This window comes from Thamnophis elegans, chromosome 6 (assembly GCF_009769535.1).
Source record: "Thamnophis elegans isolate rThaEle1 chromosome 6, rThaEle1.pri, whole genome shotgun sequence".
In the NCBI taxonomy this organism is placed as follows: domain Eukaryota; kingdom Metazoa; phylum Chordata; class Lepidosauria; order Squamata; family Colubridae; genus Thamnophis; species Thamnophis elegans.
The window spans coordinates 14,190,632-14,208,264 of NC_045546.1; the positions used below are offsets into that span (position 1 = coordinate 14,190,632).

The following is a 17,633-nucleotide window of genomic DNA, read 5'->3' on the forward strand; positions in this document are numbered from 1 at the left end:
CTTGGAATACTGCATTCAGTTTTGGTCACCACGATGTAAAAAAGATGTGGAGACTCTAGAAAGAGTGCAGAGAAGAGCAACAAAGATGATTAGGGGACTGGAGGCTTAAACATAGGAAGAACGGTTGCAGGAACTAAGTATGTCTAGTTTAATGAAAAGAAGGACTAGAGGAGACATGATAGCAGTGTTCCAATATCTCAGGGGTTGCCACAAAAAAAGTGGAAGTGAAACTATTCTCCAAAGCACCTGAGTGTAGAACAAGAAGCAATGGATGGAAACTAATCCAGGAGAGAAGCAACTTAGAACTGAGGAGAAATTTCCTGACAGAACAATTAATCAGTGGAACAACTTGCCTCCAGAAGTTGTGAATGCTACAACACTGGAAGTCTTTAAGAAGATGTTGGATAGCCATTTATCTGAAGTGGTGTAGGGTTTCCTGCTTAGGCAGGGGGTTGGATTAGAAGACCTCCAAGGTCCCTTCCAACTCTGTTATTCTATTCTATCTTTTGTTTGAAAATGACAGGGGGTGAGCAGAATTGTAGAAATCTAATGAACTGAATTGTCAAGCTACAATATGGCCTTTGAACCAGTTTTTAGAAATGTTAGAATTCCAAAAGGCCACTTAGGCCAGTGTTTCTCAACCTTGGCAAGTTGAAGATGTCTGGACTTCAACTCCCAGAATTCCCCAGCCAGAAAATGCTGGCTGGGGAATTCTGGGAGTTGAAGTCCGGACATCTTCAAGTTGCCAAGGTTGAGAAACACTGACTTAGGCCACCGAGTGCATTTTCTATTGCTAGAGGAAAAAGCAAAGTTTTAGGAATTCCAGACAGCCTGTCATAGAATGTGACTAATAAAAGTAGATAAAGCTGACAACATTAAGACTCTTTCAGTGCTATAATGATATTGTGTGACCGTTACATAAATCACGATGCAGTTCAGCAAAAAGAATCCTCAACAAATTTTTCTTACATGCTGAAAGGGACAATAGGCAATTGTCATTCAGTACAGCGCAGCAGTCTTAAGAATGGCAAGATCAATTTAGGATTAATTTATCACCTGCCACTATACATTTTTTAAAAGTAAGCAAACAAGCACAGAGTTATCCTGACTCAGTTTTTACCTATTTTTAAAAGCAGCATTCTTTTATGATAAACCGAGAAACAAATTCAGTAGTGAATATTTAAAAAAAAAATATCTAGCAATGCAACAGAATTTTAATGCAAAACTGAGCAAATTATGCTGTATTCGAATAGGTCACTCTCACGATGCTACCTGAAAATAATGTCATTGTATTCTCCCATATCTGTATCTAGTGTGACATTTATTGTTGATTTCTCTATATATTTACATCTAAATTCTTGTTTGAGTTTACATTTCTGCATGGTTTGCAATTAATTATCATTGGGTCAATTAGACAATATACCACCAATTAAATTGTGCATAGCTATCAAATACTGATAGTTTAAAAATAAGGAAAAACTTTGCGACATTATAAAAGCTAACCACTTTTATACTAAAAACTTTTGTATAATGGTTATCATTAACTGCATCACCCAATGCATGCCAATTATTCTTGGCAAGTCTACAAAAGGGAGGGAAGATTCTAAATCAGTAGTTCCCAAAGTGAGTGGTACCGCCCCCTGGGGGGGGTGGAATGACTTAGGGGGGCGCTAAGAGGCAAGGGGGGTGGAGGGGGCGCTAAGAGGCAAGGGGGGTGGCAGGGGGATGTCAGGGGGCTCTAAGAGGCAAGGGGGGTGGCAGGGGGCGCTAAGAGGCAAGGGAGGTGGCAGAGGAGTGCTGGAGGTGTTCTGTTGTACTGTACTCCTGACTCTCCTAGCTTAGTACGCAGGCCCGTAAGGGAATGGATGGGACTGAAAGCGAGAGTCCTTCCCTGCGCGGCTTGTGTGGAGGTGGCGGCTCAGTCTCGCCTCACCAGGAGCCAGCGACGCCATGCCTTTGGGAAGGTTTGGGTCTCGTGCGCACATTTAATGGGTGGAAGGGCTGGGTTCTTCTTTGTCACGCGAGACTGGCAGTTAAAACTGCTCCTCCCGCTGTGGGGGGGGGCAGCCGTGAACCCCGAAACATAGCAATGGTGTTGTCTTCCCTGCTTCTTGCCGGCTTTGCCACCTTCCTTCTCCATGGCCTCCTGTTATTTAACAAATGGGCGTGTGGGTGAACAGCTTCACAAGAGCCAAAGGTCCTGTCCCACCTGACATGAGCGCACGGAGACCCTCGGTCCGTCTGTCATGCTATGTAGAAACTGAGCTGCTGCCTCTGTAAAAAAATGCAGGGTTCTAAGAGGAAGAGCGTCTACTTTGCCGGCGGCATGAATGTCGGCCTCAGCGGCGGTGGAGCACTTTGCATCGCGGGAACTTCATCGGCCGCCGCTGCCACTTCCTCCGCTGCCGCCGCTTTCCCCTCTGCCCTGGCCGCAGCTTATGCCGCGTTTGGAGTGCTGCCCTTTTGGAAAGCCCCGCCAAAGCCCCAGCACTGTGTCCGCTATAGAGCCTGTAGCCAGCCCAGCACCATACCCAGGTCTCGCCTCCTCCCCCTACAGTTAACACTAAGCAGACTCAAAAGTCACTGTGACTTGGAGTCTGGCTGGCAGCAACTACCTTGGCCTTTTTAATTATTTTTAAAAAATTCTTTAAAATTCTTTCCTTTTCCTCATGACTGGTGAGGCCATGCCTCCCCTGCCTCTAGTGACTGCACGTCCCTGGTCTGAACGATATCAGGATCTTCTTTTGATGGAAATTCCAGATCGGGTGATAAATCCATTTTCAGATACTGAGGAAGATGGGGTAGTGGAGGAACAACTCACAGAGCTGCAAAATGACATTGAGCTGAAGCCAAAGTTTAAGAAATCGTACCAAGAGTTTTGGTTACAGAAAGAAATTTCTGATCGCTATCCTACACTATGGACAGTGGTTAAGAAGCTCCTTGTTACATTTCCAACATCATATTTGGTGGAACGTGGCTTTAGTGTGGTCATCGAATTTCTCTCCAAGCAAAGAAATCGACACCAGATTACTGAACGTGGTGATTTAGGACTCCTGCTAAGTGACTTAAAACCAGACATTGGGAAACTGGTATCCCTTCATCAAGCCCATCCATCACATTAAGAATTTACTGAACAATGAAGTAGTTACTATATTTTACTGAGTTTACTAAGTTACTAGTTACTAAGGTTCTTGATAAATGACTTTGAAAACCTGGTATCACTGCATCATGTTCAACAATTTTGTTGAATTAACATTAACTAAAAAGGCTTTTAAATTGGATTTTGAATAAATGTGCAATTAATTGTTACAGTTTTGAATTTCACTGTTACTATCTTCCTTCCATTGTGCAAACAGCCCAGTCACATGACCCCCACAGCCCCGCCCACCAAGCCACACCCACAGAAGTGGTAGGAAAAAAATTTGAATTCCACTACCGGGTGGGGGACACCGAGGATCAGTTTGTAGCACCAAGGAGGCAGTGGACTGAAAAAGTTTGGGAACCACTGTTCTAAACTGTTCTTTGAAGAACGGTTGTAGGAATTGGGTATGGCTAATCTAGATAAAAAAAGAACTAGCCGGGGGACATGATAGCAGTATTCCAGTATTTGAGGAGCTGCCACAAAGAAGACGGGGTCAACTTATTTTCCAAAGCACCAGAAGGCAAGACAAGAAACAATGGACGGAAACTAATCAAGGAGAGAAGCAACCTGGAATTAAGGAGAAACTTCCTAACAGTGAGAACAATTAATCTTCCCTCAAGAAGTTGTAGGTGCGCCATTACTGGAGGTTTTTAAGAAAAGACAGGACAGCCATCTATCTGAAATGATACAGAGTCTGCTTGAGCAGGGGGTTGGACTAGAAGGCCTCCAAGGTCCCTTCCAGCTCTATTCTGATTGATTGGTTGGTTAATTGATTGATTAAACAATGTACAGGTAGGTAGTCCTTAACTTATAACCACTGCTTAGCAACTGTTCAAAGGTATAAAAGTAGGACTTCTTAGAGTCCAAATTCGAAATTCTGACAGACATCCCACTCTGCTGTGCTCATGTGACTAAACTTTGCGCACCGGTCAACGCAATCACATTTACAGTCATTCGTAGCATCCTGTGGTCATGTGGTCACATTTTACCTCAGTTTTGCTGAATCCCAGCACTTCTGGATTTTAGCAAAGCCACATTCATAGCATACCATTGTTTTATTTAACAACAGCAGCATTGGTTTAAAAGCTCTGGATTTGCCTAATGACCACAGTGATTTACTTAATGCCCACTATGAAAAAATGTCATACAATTGTCTCGGTTACGTAACCAACCCATTTTATAACCTTCATGACTTGATGGGCAGATTCCATTATAGTCAGAATTCAAGGACTACCTCTACTCTAGTCAGGAAAAATGAGGGGCAGAAGGTAAAGACAGTGGCTTTTAGAAAACAGAATTAAGTGTGATGCAGACAATGGAATCAGTTAATACATAACATTTTATTGTTTAATTCTTGGGCATAGTGTTGGTGAATTCATGGATTTTAGCTTAGTTCTTTTACTGTGAAACAGATCTTGGGTGAAGTAAAAGGAAAAAAAATAAAGTGATTTGATTCCACCTACTTTCTCCTCAGGACTTTATCCATAGCCCTGGAAGATTTGTCATAGGGAAAATACTGTAGTTTTGGAAATACAAAAATGATTCTCCAACCCTTATCTAATACTTCTCGTCCTCCTCTTCTCATTATTATTTCTTCTTGTAAAATGAGACACGTAAAAGAATCTACTGTTGCAGGGAAACTGGAAGCCTGGATATTAACACAATCAATGAACCATGAGTAGCTACACAGCATAAAGCTACATACAGTGCCCAGCATGAGAATTATTCTGGAATACAACTCATCTATTTATCTTCAGTACTTACATCAGACTACTGACCTGTAAAATGTACATCTGAGTGGATTTCAAAGACCTAAGTTCAAATCTCTCCTAAGGGTCTAACAAAATATTAGAAGCAGCGGCAAATGGCTGTGATATCACTGCCCTGTAAAACCTCTGTGTGAGGCAGAGACATGGTGTAATGGAGGCATAAAGATTGGGAAGTATTTGTTAACAACAATGGAATGAACATGTTAGTGACTATTGAACATCAGGCAACATAGTACTTTGAAATGTCATCACAAATGTTTTTGGGATTATCCCTATAGCAGTGCCTCTGTACATGTGTTGTACATGCAACGGTCCCGGGTCGTCAGCTGGCATTTTTAGTCCAAATATCAAGACTCGATTGTTTGCTTGTTTGTTTATGTGCTGTCCCTCCCACACACAAATGTGTGTGTGTGTTTTAAAGTGATGTTTAGAGTTTATTAATGTTCCCCAGGAGTTTCCTTCCCTTAGACTCATAACTGTCTCAAATAAAGCCAGCTACAAGCAGGCCAAGATAAGCCCACAAGGCTATGGCTAATAGTCCATAAAACAATAGAAAGTTACTCCAACAAGTAAGTCCACCAAATAAACTTAAATTTACCAGGCAAAACTGAAAATACATCCATGAGAGCTCACTTGGCAAGAGAAGTTCAGAGTCTCCAAGGTGCAAAGTCAAGCTGGAAGCATGAACAACAACACATAAACCAAACACATTGTTCCCAGCAATGCCTCCCTCGGCCCACCATGATAAATAGCTTTCCAGTGCAGCCCATCAAGGCAGATCTCCTTTGCTCTTGCCTTTTCTCTCCCTGTGGGCTTTCAGGTCTACTATAGAATGCAAGGCAGATCTCCTTTGCTCTTGCCTTTTTTCTCCCTGTGTGCTTTCAGGTCTACTATAGAATGCAGTTCCTCCTCCTCTTCTTTATTGACCTGCAAACTGTTTCTACCCAAAACAGTTTCGGCCAGCCGTTCAGAGTCATTAATTAACCCGTGCCAGGGTTACACCCCCTTTTCCTGTCCCCTTTCCTTAATTTCCTATTTTATTTTTTATTTTTTTTGTATTTTAAGCAATAAAAATAAAAAATGGAAAGAGGTAACTTCGAACGAGTGCTAAGCGGCCAGTTATAAATTGAGGACTACCTGTAACTGAGAACACTGGTGGGAATAGATTACTACGAGGATTATGTTGCCTATTCCAAATGCTCAAGGGAAGCAGCTCTTCCATTTTTGCAAATCTATATTCGTAATGTGTTTGAGCAGATGCTATTGTATTGCTTTTTTTTCTCCCACAGCAAGCATCTTCTGCGGATTTAATGATCAGGAACATCCTTCTGATGCATGCTGGAAGATATGGCTGCAGGGTGCAATCTACAGCAGACAGTGTATCAGATGAGGCAGAACTTCTTGTTAGGGGTGAGTATACTAATCACAGAAGACAAGATCAGCATAAACAATTGCGCAACCCAGTTGAAATATAGACATTGACGCTGATCTCATGGCCGTAAGGTTGTTTTTTTAAAAAAAGAAAATTACTTTATTAAAAATTACGTCATGCAAATAAAACTTGATACTGCTAACTAGATAATAAAGAAATATATTTTTGAAAAATAATAATTAAAAAGCACAGAAAAAGGAAAGAAGGAAGAAAGGGAAGAAAGGAAAATAGAAGAAACTTCTTTCCCAGCAGCTATAATCAACACAATTTATCACAGTCTCTTAGAATACAACCATACCCTCCTTTTCATTTCATATCTCACCCCACTCTTGATAAGCCCAATTCTACAACCTCATCTTTCTATATTGTATTCAATTAAAGTTCATTATGAGTTATCAGAAACAACAACATACCATATTTTTGGAATATAAGATGCACCGGAATATAAGACGCACCAAGATTTTGAAGAGGTAAATTTAAAAAAAAAAGTTTTTGCACTCTGCAAACCTCCCAAACCCCCTGCACACCTCATTTTTAATGTGAAAAATGGGGCATGCAGAGAGTTTGAGAGGCCTGCAAAGTGGTGGGGGGCAAAAATGAGCAAAAAACAGCCAGGTTTTTGCCAATAAAAGGGTGGGGGCTGAGAGAGGGGCAAAACCAAACAAAAAATAAGAATGAGGTACAGTTGATCCCTTTACATATTATTGAAAAATCAAAATTGTAGCTCAATTTTTGATACTGATTCAGAACAAATTTGCTGTTGCTATTGGGATTCAGCCATGCCAACTATTATTTATTTGCACATCTTATCAGCTTCCTATGTTTTTCATTTGGCATGACATACACATGCAGTAATGTTTGTTGCCTAGTGTTACTTGATTTCCTTCCCTGTGGAATAAATAGAGCAAAAATCTATAATTCAGGATAACTCAGAACATAACATTCTTATCAGTTCATTATAAGAATGTAGGACTCCCTTATTACTCTAGTAAAAACTTGATACACTAAATCAATACCCGTTTCATAGTCAGCTTCTCCAGAATGCTTAAATTTGACAATTTCCTTGCCTTTTTAATCTGTATTTCAACAAAACCTTTGGCAACTCCATTTTACATTGAAACTCTTTATAATCTCTAGTATGTGTTATGCAGTCCTACAAAAATTTTTTCTAAAAGATAAATGCATAGCTTGATCAAATCCCCAAACCTGTAATTTGCACACAACAAGTGTTTTATTTAAACGAATGACACTCCTTTCCAACTGCAAATTGAAAATGTGTGGGGCAGTTAAGAATTATATAGCTTTATTTTTGCAAACCTATTCATAGCCTAATGCTTTTGTAACAAATTATCAGATAATTCCCTTCATTTTGTTCTCCTTTAATTCTCCATTTCTAGATAAAGTTGCTTCTATCTCTTCTCTTCTCTTCCCCTCTCCTCTCCTCCCTTCCCTTCCCTTCTCTCCAAGTCCATTTACATGATAACTTCTTTCTTATTCAAACAAACTTACTGTCTGAAACTTGACTGGTGTCTCTATATGGAGTTTAGATTGCATTCTCCATAACTCTGCTTGGGGCTATCTACTATGTTTGAGATTACAAACCACACCCAAAGTGCAAACCACAGAGAATTAGCTGTTTTCCCAGAAATTCCACTGGTAGATTATAAAAAAGTGTTTGTCAGACAGTCCATACTCTTTTTAAATACTAATAATAATCATAGTCCACCAGAGTCAGCTGAGGAAGAAAAAGAGACATTGGAAAAATACTTGAAGGACTATGAAGAAGATGCACTAAAGCAGTGATGGGATTCAAAAATGTTAATACTGGTTCTATGGGCATGGCTTGGTGGGCGTGGCAGGGGAAGGATACTGTAAAATCTCCATCCCTTCCCCACTTCAGTGGAAGGATACTGCAAAATCCCCATTTCCTCCCGATCAACTGGGACTCGGGAGGCAGAGAATAGATGGGGGCGGGGCCAGTCAGAGGTGGTATTTACCGGTTCTCCGAACTACTCAAAATTTCCACTACCGGTTCTCCAGAACTGATCAGAACCTGCTGAATACCAACTCTGTACTGAGGCTTGTACACCACGAAGGCTTCCTGAGAGATCAAACTGGATTACCAGAAAGGCCAAATAAAGCATAGAAAAGAGACGTGGCAAGGCAAAATACTATATGGCAAAACAAATAGCAACAAGAACTGCCAATAGCTAGGAACAAGAAAACTGAAGAGACAGAGGGGCTCATTCTGGCTATACAAGACCAAGCTTTAAGAACAAATGCATATTGAACAAAGCCAGAATGGAGAAGACAGCAATAAATAGCAAGTGCCATCTGTACAAAAAAGCTGAAGAAACGGCAGACCACTTAGAAAGCTGCTACAAGAGCAGAAAGATCTTGCGTAGAGCCATGGTACTGCAGTGGTTGGAATGCAATATTGCAAGTGATTCTGCATTCCCTCTGCCAGCAGTTCGATCCTGACTGGCTCCAGGTTGACTCAGCCTTCCCTCCTTCCGAGGTTGGTAAAATGAGGGCCCAGATTGTTGGGTGGGGGGGAAACATGCTGACGGTGTAAATCACCTAGTGAGGGCTGTAAATGATTATGAAGCAGCATATAAGTCTAAGTGCTATTGCTATTGACTATAAACAACAGCATGACAAAGTAGCCACAATGGTGAAATGAAAGATCTGTAAGAAATAGCAGTAGCATTTAGACATATGCCGCTTCACAGTACTCCACAGCCCTCTCTAAGCAGTTTACAGAGTCAGCATGTTGCTGCCAACAATCTGGGTGCTCATTTTACCAACCTCGGAAAGATGGAAGGCTGAGTCAAGTCAGGATTGAACTCCTGGCAATGGGCAGAGTCAGCTTGCAGTACTGCATTCTAACCACTGCGCCACCACGCAGTGGGACCACAAGATATTCCAAGTAATAGAAAATAAAGAGGCGAAAATGTCCTGAGATTTAGAATTCAAACAGACAAGCACCTGTCACTTAACACACCAATGACTGTTGATAAGAAAGACAATAAAGTTTAGATGGCAGACTTTGCAGAACGTGGAGAGAGCAGAAGAGAAAGAATTGGAGAAAATGCAAAGAGCTCCATATAGAAGTAGAACAACTCTGACAAAATTAAGCAAAGATAGCAACAATGGTATGCCATCTCCAAACATCTGGAGCACCACATGAACACTATTGGCATTGACAAAGTCACCATCAGTCAATTGCAAAAGGCATCATCCAGCAACAGCATCTGCCTATCCCCAGGGGCTTGGGAAGATCTATAGGCGGATAAAAATGCCAAATCCAGGCTAAACGTCTGGATGACTACGTGACCAACAGAGATTATAAAAGCAGGTCTAACTTAGGAAATGCCCTGTGGTTTGTTCCCTTCATCCTCTTCTTGCAAACTACACATTCCCTGTGTAAAACTGGATTTGTACGGAGGACCTTTCATATTGATTTTACTCTTGCCCAAAGAAAAGCTTCGTATTTTCAGTTTCCTGCAATCACTAGTTAATAAAGGACACTTTGGCTTAGGTGATGTTTTTTAAATCTTTCTTTCCGGTTTTGATTAGACGAGAGCTGTGATTCTTCTATAGATTTCTGCCATGCTAGATGTCTACACGCTTTAGACAAATTGAGGATTATCAACGCTTATCTCTTTTTATAGCCTTAGCAGGCGTGATTCGCTGTCCTCTAAGAGTGACCTGACAGGGATAAGACTTTAACTAAATCTCAAATCTTCTTGAGAATGAATTAGACCCTGCAGCTGAGAAAAGCAGGCGTCATTTTGGAACTTTTCTTCCATATCTACGACTTTCTATAACATTTTGCCTGAGAAAGAGCTTTGGAGAACTCCAAAGCTTGCAACATGCTGGTTCTTAATAATTGGATAGTTTCTTCATACTAATAACTGCACTGTGCTAGCCTTGTATCAGTGGTGGGATTCAAATAATTTAACTGGTTCTCTGCCCTAATGACCAGCAGGGTAGGTGGGGCTTAGTGGTCATGTTACTGGGTGGGCATGGCCAACTCAACATCACTAACATTGATGGGCGCTTCACCTTAGCTGTTATAATGTAATAAGGGTTCACCAGAGAGGCAGTTTCTGTAAACAGGGCAATAAAGATTAGGCTAGAAACAATACCAGAATGTTTCCTTCCTGCCTTCCTTACTGGATTAGCCCTGTAAAGTGGAAAAAAACAAAATGAGATTTCTTCCAACAACCGGTTCTCCGAACTGCTTAGAAAGTTACCAACTGGTTCTCCCAAATAGGTGCGAACTGGCTGAATCCCACCACTGCCTTGTATTAAATTCAGCATTGTGTTTGCTAATTTTCTGGAGGAAAAGTGGATTTCCACAGGCATTTGACAGAGTAGAAAACAGGACTCAGAGGACTTAACAGACCTTCCTTTCAAATTCTGCAGGACTGTACTTTTGTCTTAAAGGAGCTCTTTTAAAAAATGTGCAGGACAATAGTCAGGAATTTGGTGCCTCGTCATTTAGCGTGGGCAGGGATCAGAAATCATTTCATTTCATCTGTATCCAGCTTTCTATGTGGATACAGGTCAAGAACCAATGAAAATGTTTCTCCATAGGTATTTCCTTGTTTCCTCAAAACTCACCGCAAGATGTTGCTCTATGACCCCTTCTTCACAAATGTGTGAATTGCAAGGGTACCGTGTTGTACATTTTCTTTTGTGCGTACTCTCCAACATTTCACAGGTGAAAATGGTATCCTGTTGGGCCTGTGTGGGTAAGGTTGAAGAGCAGAATTTACAGTAGCTACCTGTTGTCTAGAAGATAACAGACAGTTAACCCAATAACCAACCTTACCTAGCACAAAGGTGTGTGGTACCAACCTTGCAACTTCATTATGCTGTGATCTGAATGCACATACCTTTGTGTTAGGAAAGGTTGGTTATTGGGTTAACTGTCTGTTATCTTCTATCATATATGTTATTGAATCTACCTTTATGCTCCAGAGACCAGTGCTCAACTTGACTGTAGGTAACTTCATGGATATTTCCATGGCTTGATCTTGGCAGTGGTATAGAAGTGCTTTCACATTGCCGTAATTGCAGGGATAATTTTTTTTCCCGTGCTCCTTTATTTCTACAAATAAAAGCTCTGCTTCTGCCTGCTGACAGTCATCGGTCTTCTTTCATCGTTGAATGGGTTTGTTCCTGAATCTTCAGTTTGGGGACAACAGGCATTCATTCCAGTTATATATGGAAGCTCCTAAGGTCCAGCTACTTCCTTGAAATTATTCTTTTTTTTTTCTCAAATGCTTCATAGCTTGAGGACTCTTCCTGATCTAAGATTCTCACACATGCTGGAAAGGCTGAACAGAAGCTGAAAAGTATTACAATTTTAGAAGGAATTCAAAACATATTTATTTTCCCAGGCTTTCAAAATTCTATTGCTTTTACTGTTGTTGTTTTTAATGGACGTTTGTGTGGTGCTTTGTAAGTAAGCTTAATGAAGGGAGCAAGTGACAAACAAACCATCCCTTGCAAACCACAATGGCTGGATGCAGGAGGCGAGACAATAAGCCATACCCTAGCCAGCTACATTACGGTTTGGTGCAATTCGTGAAACGAACAGCAGGATGAAAATCAAAATTCATAGAATGTGACTCAAGAATAGATTGCTTTATATCAGTATTCTATAATCGTTCCTATTTAACATGAAATCTTGTTGATGGACCATCGGGGCTTTTTCAGCAAGTTTGAAGAATTGGACAAACAACCAAAGTTCATTAAAAAAAATATATTTTCAATCAGACAGTTCCTGGTAACATATTCATGATAGTGGCTGTGAGCACGCACACTACACGGACACACACACACACACACACAGAGGGAGGGGGGAGGGAGAGAGAGAGAGAAAAAGAAATGCGCCATCTTCCTTTTCAAGATACAGGGCATATTTATTAGAAAGAAAATTGTGCTTTCAGTACAAAGATTAATGCAAGGCTGCATCAAAAGCTAGCCAGAGCCCCTTTCAATTCTTACCTGTACATCAGTTGAATTTAAAGATCAAAAATGTAACTGAAAGCTGAGATTTTTTTAAAGGGTTAAAATTCTCTCCTGTTGAGAGAAATAATGAAGCCCCGAGCACCACTCTCTGCCCAAAGTCTTTTGAAATGAATAAGAGCCGCCATCAAGTTCCACTGTCTACAGATTACAAATGTAATAAATAAATTCACCCACTTTGTATCTTAAACAAATGAAGAAAATATACTGCAGACCAACTGGGCGTTGGCTAATTAAAAAAAAATACCTGTATGTATTAGTCAATTACGTTTTGGAGTTTTAGAATCTCATATGCTCGTAATCTGAAACGTCTAATGTGAAGAACATCAGGACTCTTGTCTGTTTGTTAGTCAGCCTGATAATTCTCCCCAAAAAAATCCATCCAGAAGAAAATCCCACATGCATCCCTAGAAGGGAATGAGAGGGGCAGATATGGTCATCTTCTGCATTCTCAGTCATTCCCCAGTCACAAGACCTAGAGCAGGAGTGTCAAACTCAAGGCCCGGGGGCCGGAGCCATCCTGCAGGGTACTTAGATCTGGCCCATGGGGCCACCCTGGAAACAGAGAAGGACCACCCCAACGTGCTTCTCCCAACAAAAACAGGCTCCCAAGCTCCGTTTTCAGCTGCCACAGCCTCCTGCAACTCTCTGCCAGTGAAAATGGAGCTCAGGAGGGCCACATGTTTCAGAGAACTGCGGGAAGCAATGGCAGCAGAAAACGGAGCTTGGGAGCTCATTTTCACTGGCAGAGCACTTGGGCTGCCACAGGTGTCCCTGACATGAGTGGCATCGAGCTGACATGAGTGGCATCAAGCTGGCCATGCCCATCCTCCCCGGCCGCCCGAGGTCAACCACAACCCTGATGCAGCCCTCAATGAAGTCGAGTTTGACATGCCTGACTTAAACTGTAACTACTTATAAAGGACTAAAAGGAATTTAAAAACTATGATTTGCATGTTATCTTACTGGCAGAGCCTTTTGAGATAAAGCAAGTCACAAAACAGATACCACATCAGCTAGTGGAAGTCTATCTTATTGTAGGGTGTAATAACAGAATCTTAAAAACTGGCAGGAAACTCACCTGTTAGTCTAAAGAATCAAGAATCAAGGCGAAATAAATCGTGAGGGTTTTTTCCTTACTCCACCTATATATCTGGGCAAAGTTTCATCCTTTCTTCAAGGCCATCTGCAACTGTACAGGTAGTACTCGTTCAGTGACTACAATGGGTTCTAATGAAATGGACACTGGTTACTGGTGAAATAGGTGACAACTCAAAACCAATGACTTTCCTACTTGTGTCTGACATAAGAACAAAAGTACAAAAAAGGAGAATGATACTGTGGCATCAACATGTGTTGTAATTTCATCACATTTGCAGCTACCCCAGATCTCTAGGTCTTGTTCTCAAAAGATATATAAAAAGTACCATTAAATAGGAGTTAATATTGCTGTTATATTTTCCCAATATTTTAAGTCAGTTCTTTATCTTTAAAAACATACTCACTATGTAGTAGTGAAAAAAAGCATCAGCCATATTTTTGCATCTTTATGGAAATTAGTAGAGGTTACTTCTTAATAGTTGTAAGATAGTGATTAATAGTAATTTCTAGACTAATAATGGCAATTCTGAGCTAATAATGTTCTGCAGATTATGTTAGCCTATCTTATTTATTTCACTTGCATTCAACTTTGCTTCTAAAGTATAAGTGTGTGTTATTCTTTTTTTTTTTTTTTTTGCTATTTCTCCACTTTATTTCTACCACCTGCTAGGTTGAATCATGTTGAAAGATGTTGGCTCAAAAATATCCAATGATTTTCCTAACTGAGAAAGGATTTGAATATGAATATTTTTCCTGGCCCATCCCTGGCACCATAATCATGACATAGTCCCTTAAAATATCTGTAAGGTTGCTAGTGACCAAATTATGCTAGTCAATCTGGATAGATTAGCAGACCAGATGACTGCATACTTCCAAGTATATGTGCAGTGCAATAATGGTGAATTAAAATCAGTGCATTCAACCTATCTACTTACCGACCTTCTTTCCTTTTTCTCCTTCTTTTCTTCTTTGTTTCTTTCCTTCTTTCCTTCCAGGTCCACCTGGCCCTCCTGGAGTTGTCATTGTTGAAGAAATCACAGAGGTCACTGCAACTCTTTCGTGGACTCCTGGAGTGGACAATCACAGTCCTATCACTTCTTATAACTTGCAAGCGCGAAGTCCATTTTCACTTGGCTGGCAGACTGTGAAAACAGGCAATATATTTATTATTATTATTATTATTATTATTATTATTATTATTATTGTTGTTGTTGTTGTTGTTGTTGTTGTTGTTATTGTTGTTATTGTTATTGTTATTGTTATTATTTAACATCAATCAAGCAGGTTCATTAGATTCATTAATTGCTTCAGCAGACAGCTCCTAATATGGAAAAACAAAACAGGAACTTTCTTTTTTTCTAATGTATTTTCCAGTTCACATCCGTGTTTGGGAATTTAGCAAGATGTGGTTTTTCTCCCCTATTATTTTGTCTTTGTTTCTGACCATTTCCTGCTGTGAGAAAATCTACATTTTCTTTTGTGAGAATCTACATTGAAATGAACTACAGCAATCCAAAGCTGGCATGGTTCTTTTATCAAGAATCTATGAACAACATCACGTGGACACAGAAGTGTTTGCTGTCTGGGCTTCCATAATTTTAGTTTAGTTTAGTTGAGTTGAGTTTATTTATAGGCCGCCCTTTTCCCTGAGGGGACTCAGGGCGGCTAACAACTTGTATGGGAGGGGAAAACATACAATAACATATAGACACAATGTATAATTAAAAACGAGCAACATTCATTCAACATTCGGGTGGGGGTGGATTATACTCTTTACCCCCAGGCCTGGCGGGATAGCCAGATCTTGAGGGCTGTGCGGAAGGTTTGAAGGGTGGTGAGGGTACGAATCTCCACAGGGAGATCGTTCCAGAGGGTCGGAGCTGCTACTGAAAAGGCTCTCCTCCGCGTAGTTGCCAGCCGGCACTGGCTGGCAGATGGCACTCGGAGGAGGCCTAATATTTTCCTTGCAAAATATGCCTATAATGTATATAGAGCTCAAAGAGCCATTCAGAGACCAGCCCTCACTTAACTGAACGAATCAGAAACCAACATGGCTAAAGGCCAATGAAGACCTAATTACAAAGATAGAGTCCAGTTGATCCCTGCTTAATTGCCTGTGGTCTAAAAAGCATATCACCACCGTCCAGACCTTCCGCACAGCCCTTAAGATCTGGCTATCCCGTCAGGCCTGGGGATAAGATTCTAATTCGCCCCCACCCGAATGTTGAATGAAAGTTGTGTTTTATTGTTTTATTTTTTTTCTCATTCACGTATTGTCTTATGTTTTGTCTTGCACTCCCCTTCCCATGAATTGTAAGCCGCCCTGAGTCCCCTCAGGGAAAAGGGCGGCCTATAAATCACAAATAAAATCTAAAAATCTAAAATCTAAAAATATCACCTTCCTTCTGAAGGTGCCAGCCATAAGTTGCAATCAAAACATCAGGAAATCTGTTTTCTAGATCACAGTCGTTAAATCGTGAAGTCACCTAATAACTACTGGCCATGATAGCCTACATCAATATACTGTTTCTTTTTTCTGTATCACTTGAGTTGAAGTTTCAATGCTGGAAGACCACTGAGTCTTCCACAGTTGGTTATCTCTCTTCTACTGGATCCTTTTAGTTCCTTTTTTCTTTTTAGGAGGAATATTCAAAAGTCAAGTCTAAGGTTTCCTTATAAGGTTGATAAGAGTGTATATAGAACACATACATACATATATATGTCTATGTGTCTATATATTCCAGCATAATTCTAGAACACCTTGAGCAATTTCAACCAAACTTGGTACACAGATGACTTACTCTCTGGGGAAAAAAAACACTGCAGGGATAAGGCACCCCTAACACCCCTTAGGATGTGTGTTCAGTTAAGATACAGCCTGTTGTGACTTAAAATGGATTCTACTGTACTGCGCAGTGAAATTGCCATGATAACAGATTCACAGTACTCCACGAGGGCTCCCTCTGTTAAGGGGTAAAATCCAACATTAGAAATTACATTTAGTCTGGACATTCCCCCCCTATAAATAAATACCTGAGCAACGCCGGGTTATCAACTAGTTTGAGAATAAAACAAGGTGGAGGTAGTATTCAGAGATTCTTGTCTGATACTATGCCATCAAATATACCCACATATCTTTAAAGCATCAAAGAAAAAAGGAGGGAAGCTAAAAGAGAACTCTGCCCCTAATTTAAATTTAATCTGTATAAAATAACATATAACAACAATAAAGAATAGTATTTACATATTTATTTGAGTATAGTTAAATTGAAAAACCTGCATTGCAGCATTTGAAGAAATTTTGAATCTGGGTATTTTATCATGAATCTGAAAAAGCAAATTGGCAAAAGTCAAATTCTTAATTGTGCCATTAACTCTGGGTGGTTTCCTCTGGCTTGAGTTTAGTGATTAGAGAGAAATTCAAGGTAGTATGCTTTAATCCTTTGTTCTTCGCAGTTCCTGAACATATAGGGGGTGACCTGGAATCTGCAACAGCAATTGAACTGAACCCATGGGTAGAGTATGAATTTAGAGTTGTAGCAACCAACAAAATTGGAACAGGAGATCCAAGCACACCATCAAAAGTGATCCGAACCAAAGAAGCAGGTAAGACAATCTTCTAGATATGACAATTTTGAAATGATTGAGAATTTGTAAGTAGCTTAAAGTGTAACACACCACTATGATGCAAGCAGGGGTGGGCTGCTCCATGGTCCGGGCAATCCTCTAGCAAAGATTCTGCGCAGTTCGGCAAACCCCCAAATCCCACTCCTGGCAGGCCTCACCCACTCTGCCCTGCCCCTCCCAGGAGTCTCCACACGTTTTGAATGCCAGGTAAGTGCAGCGCCCACACAGAGGCTCAGGGAGGGCAAAAATGGGCTTCCTGGAAGCTCTGGAAAGCTGGAAATGGGCCTGTTTCCAACCTCCAGGAAGCCTCTGGAGCTTGAGGAGGCCATTTTCAACCTCCTGGAGGCTCTAGGAAAGCCTCCACTGCCTGGGAAAGGCAAAAAACAGGCCTCCTGAAGTTCTGAAAGGCTGGAAATGGGCCTGTTTCCAGCCTCCAGAGAGCCTCTGGAGCCTGGGGAGGTTGAAAACAACCCCCACACCATGGGGCAGGAGGCTGACATGGCCATGCCCACCATGGCCA

The 17,633-nt window shown here is 40.9% G+C and overlaps 1 protein-coding gene across 1 annotated transcript in view; it reads left to right on the forward strand.

Moving 5' to 3' along the window:
• Positions 1-17,633, forward strand: part of CNTN5 (contactin 5) — a 265,440-nt gene that overhangs the window by 200,675 nt on the left and 47,132 nt on the right. Inside the window, exons 11-13 of the mRNA XM_032219901.1 lie at positions 6,201-6,321; positions 14,482-14,640; positions 16,943-17,092. Coding sequence (XP_032075792.1) covers positions 6,201-6,321; positions 14,482-14,640; positions 16,943-17,092 — 430 coding nt within the window. The remainder of the gene's footprint in view (positions 1-6,200; positions 6,322-14,481; positions 14,641-16,942; positions 17,093-17,633) is intronic.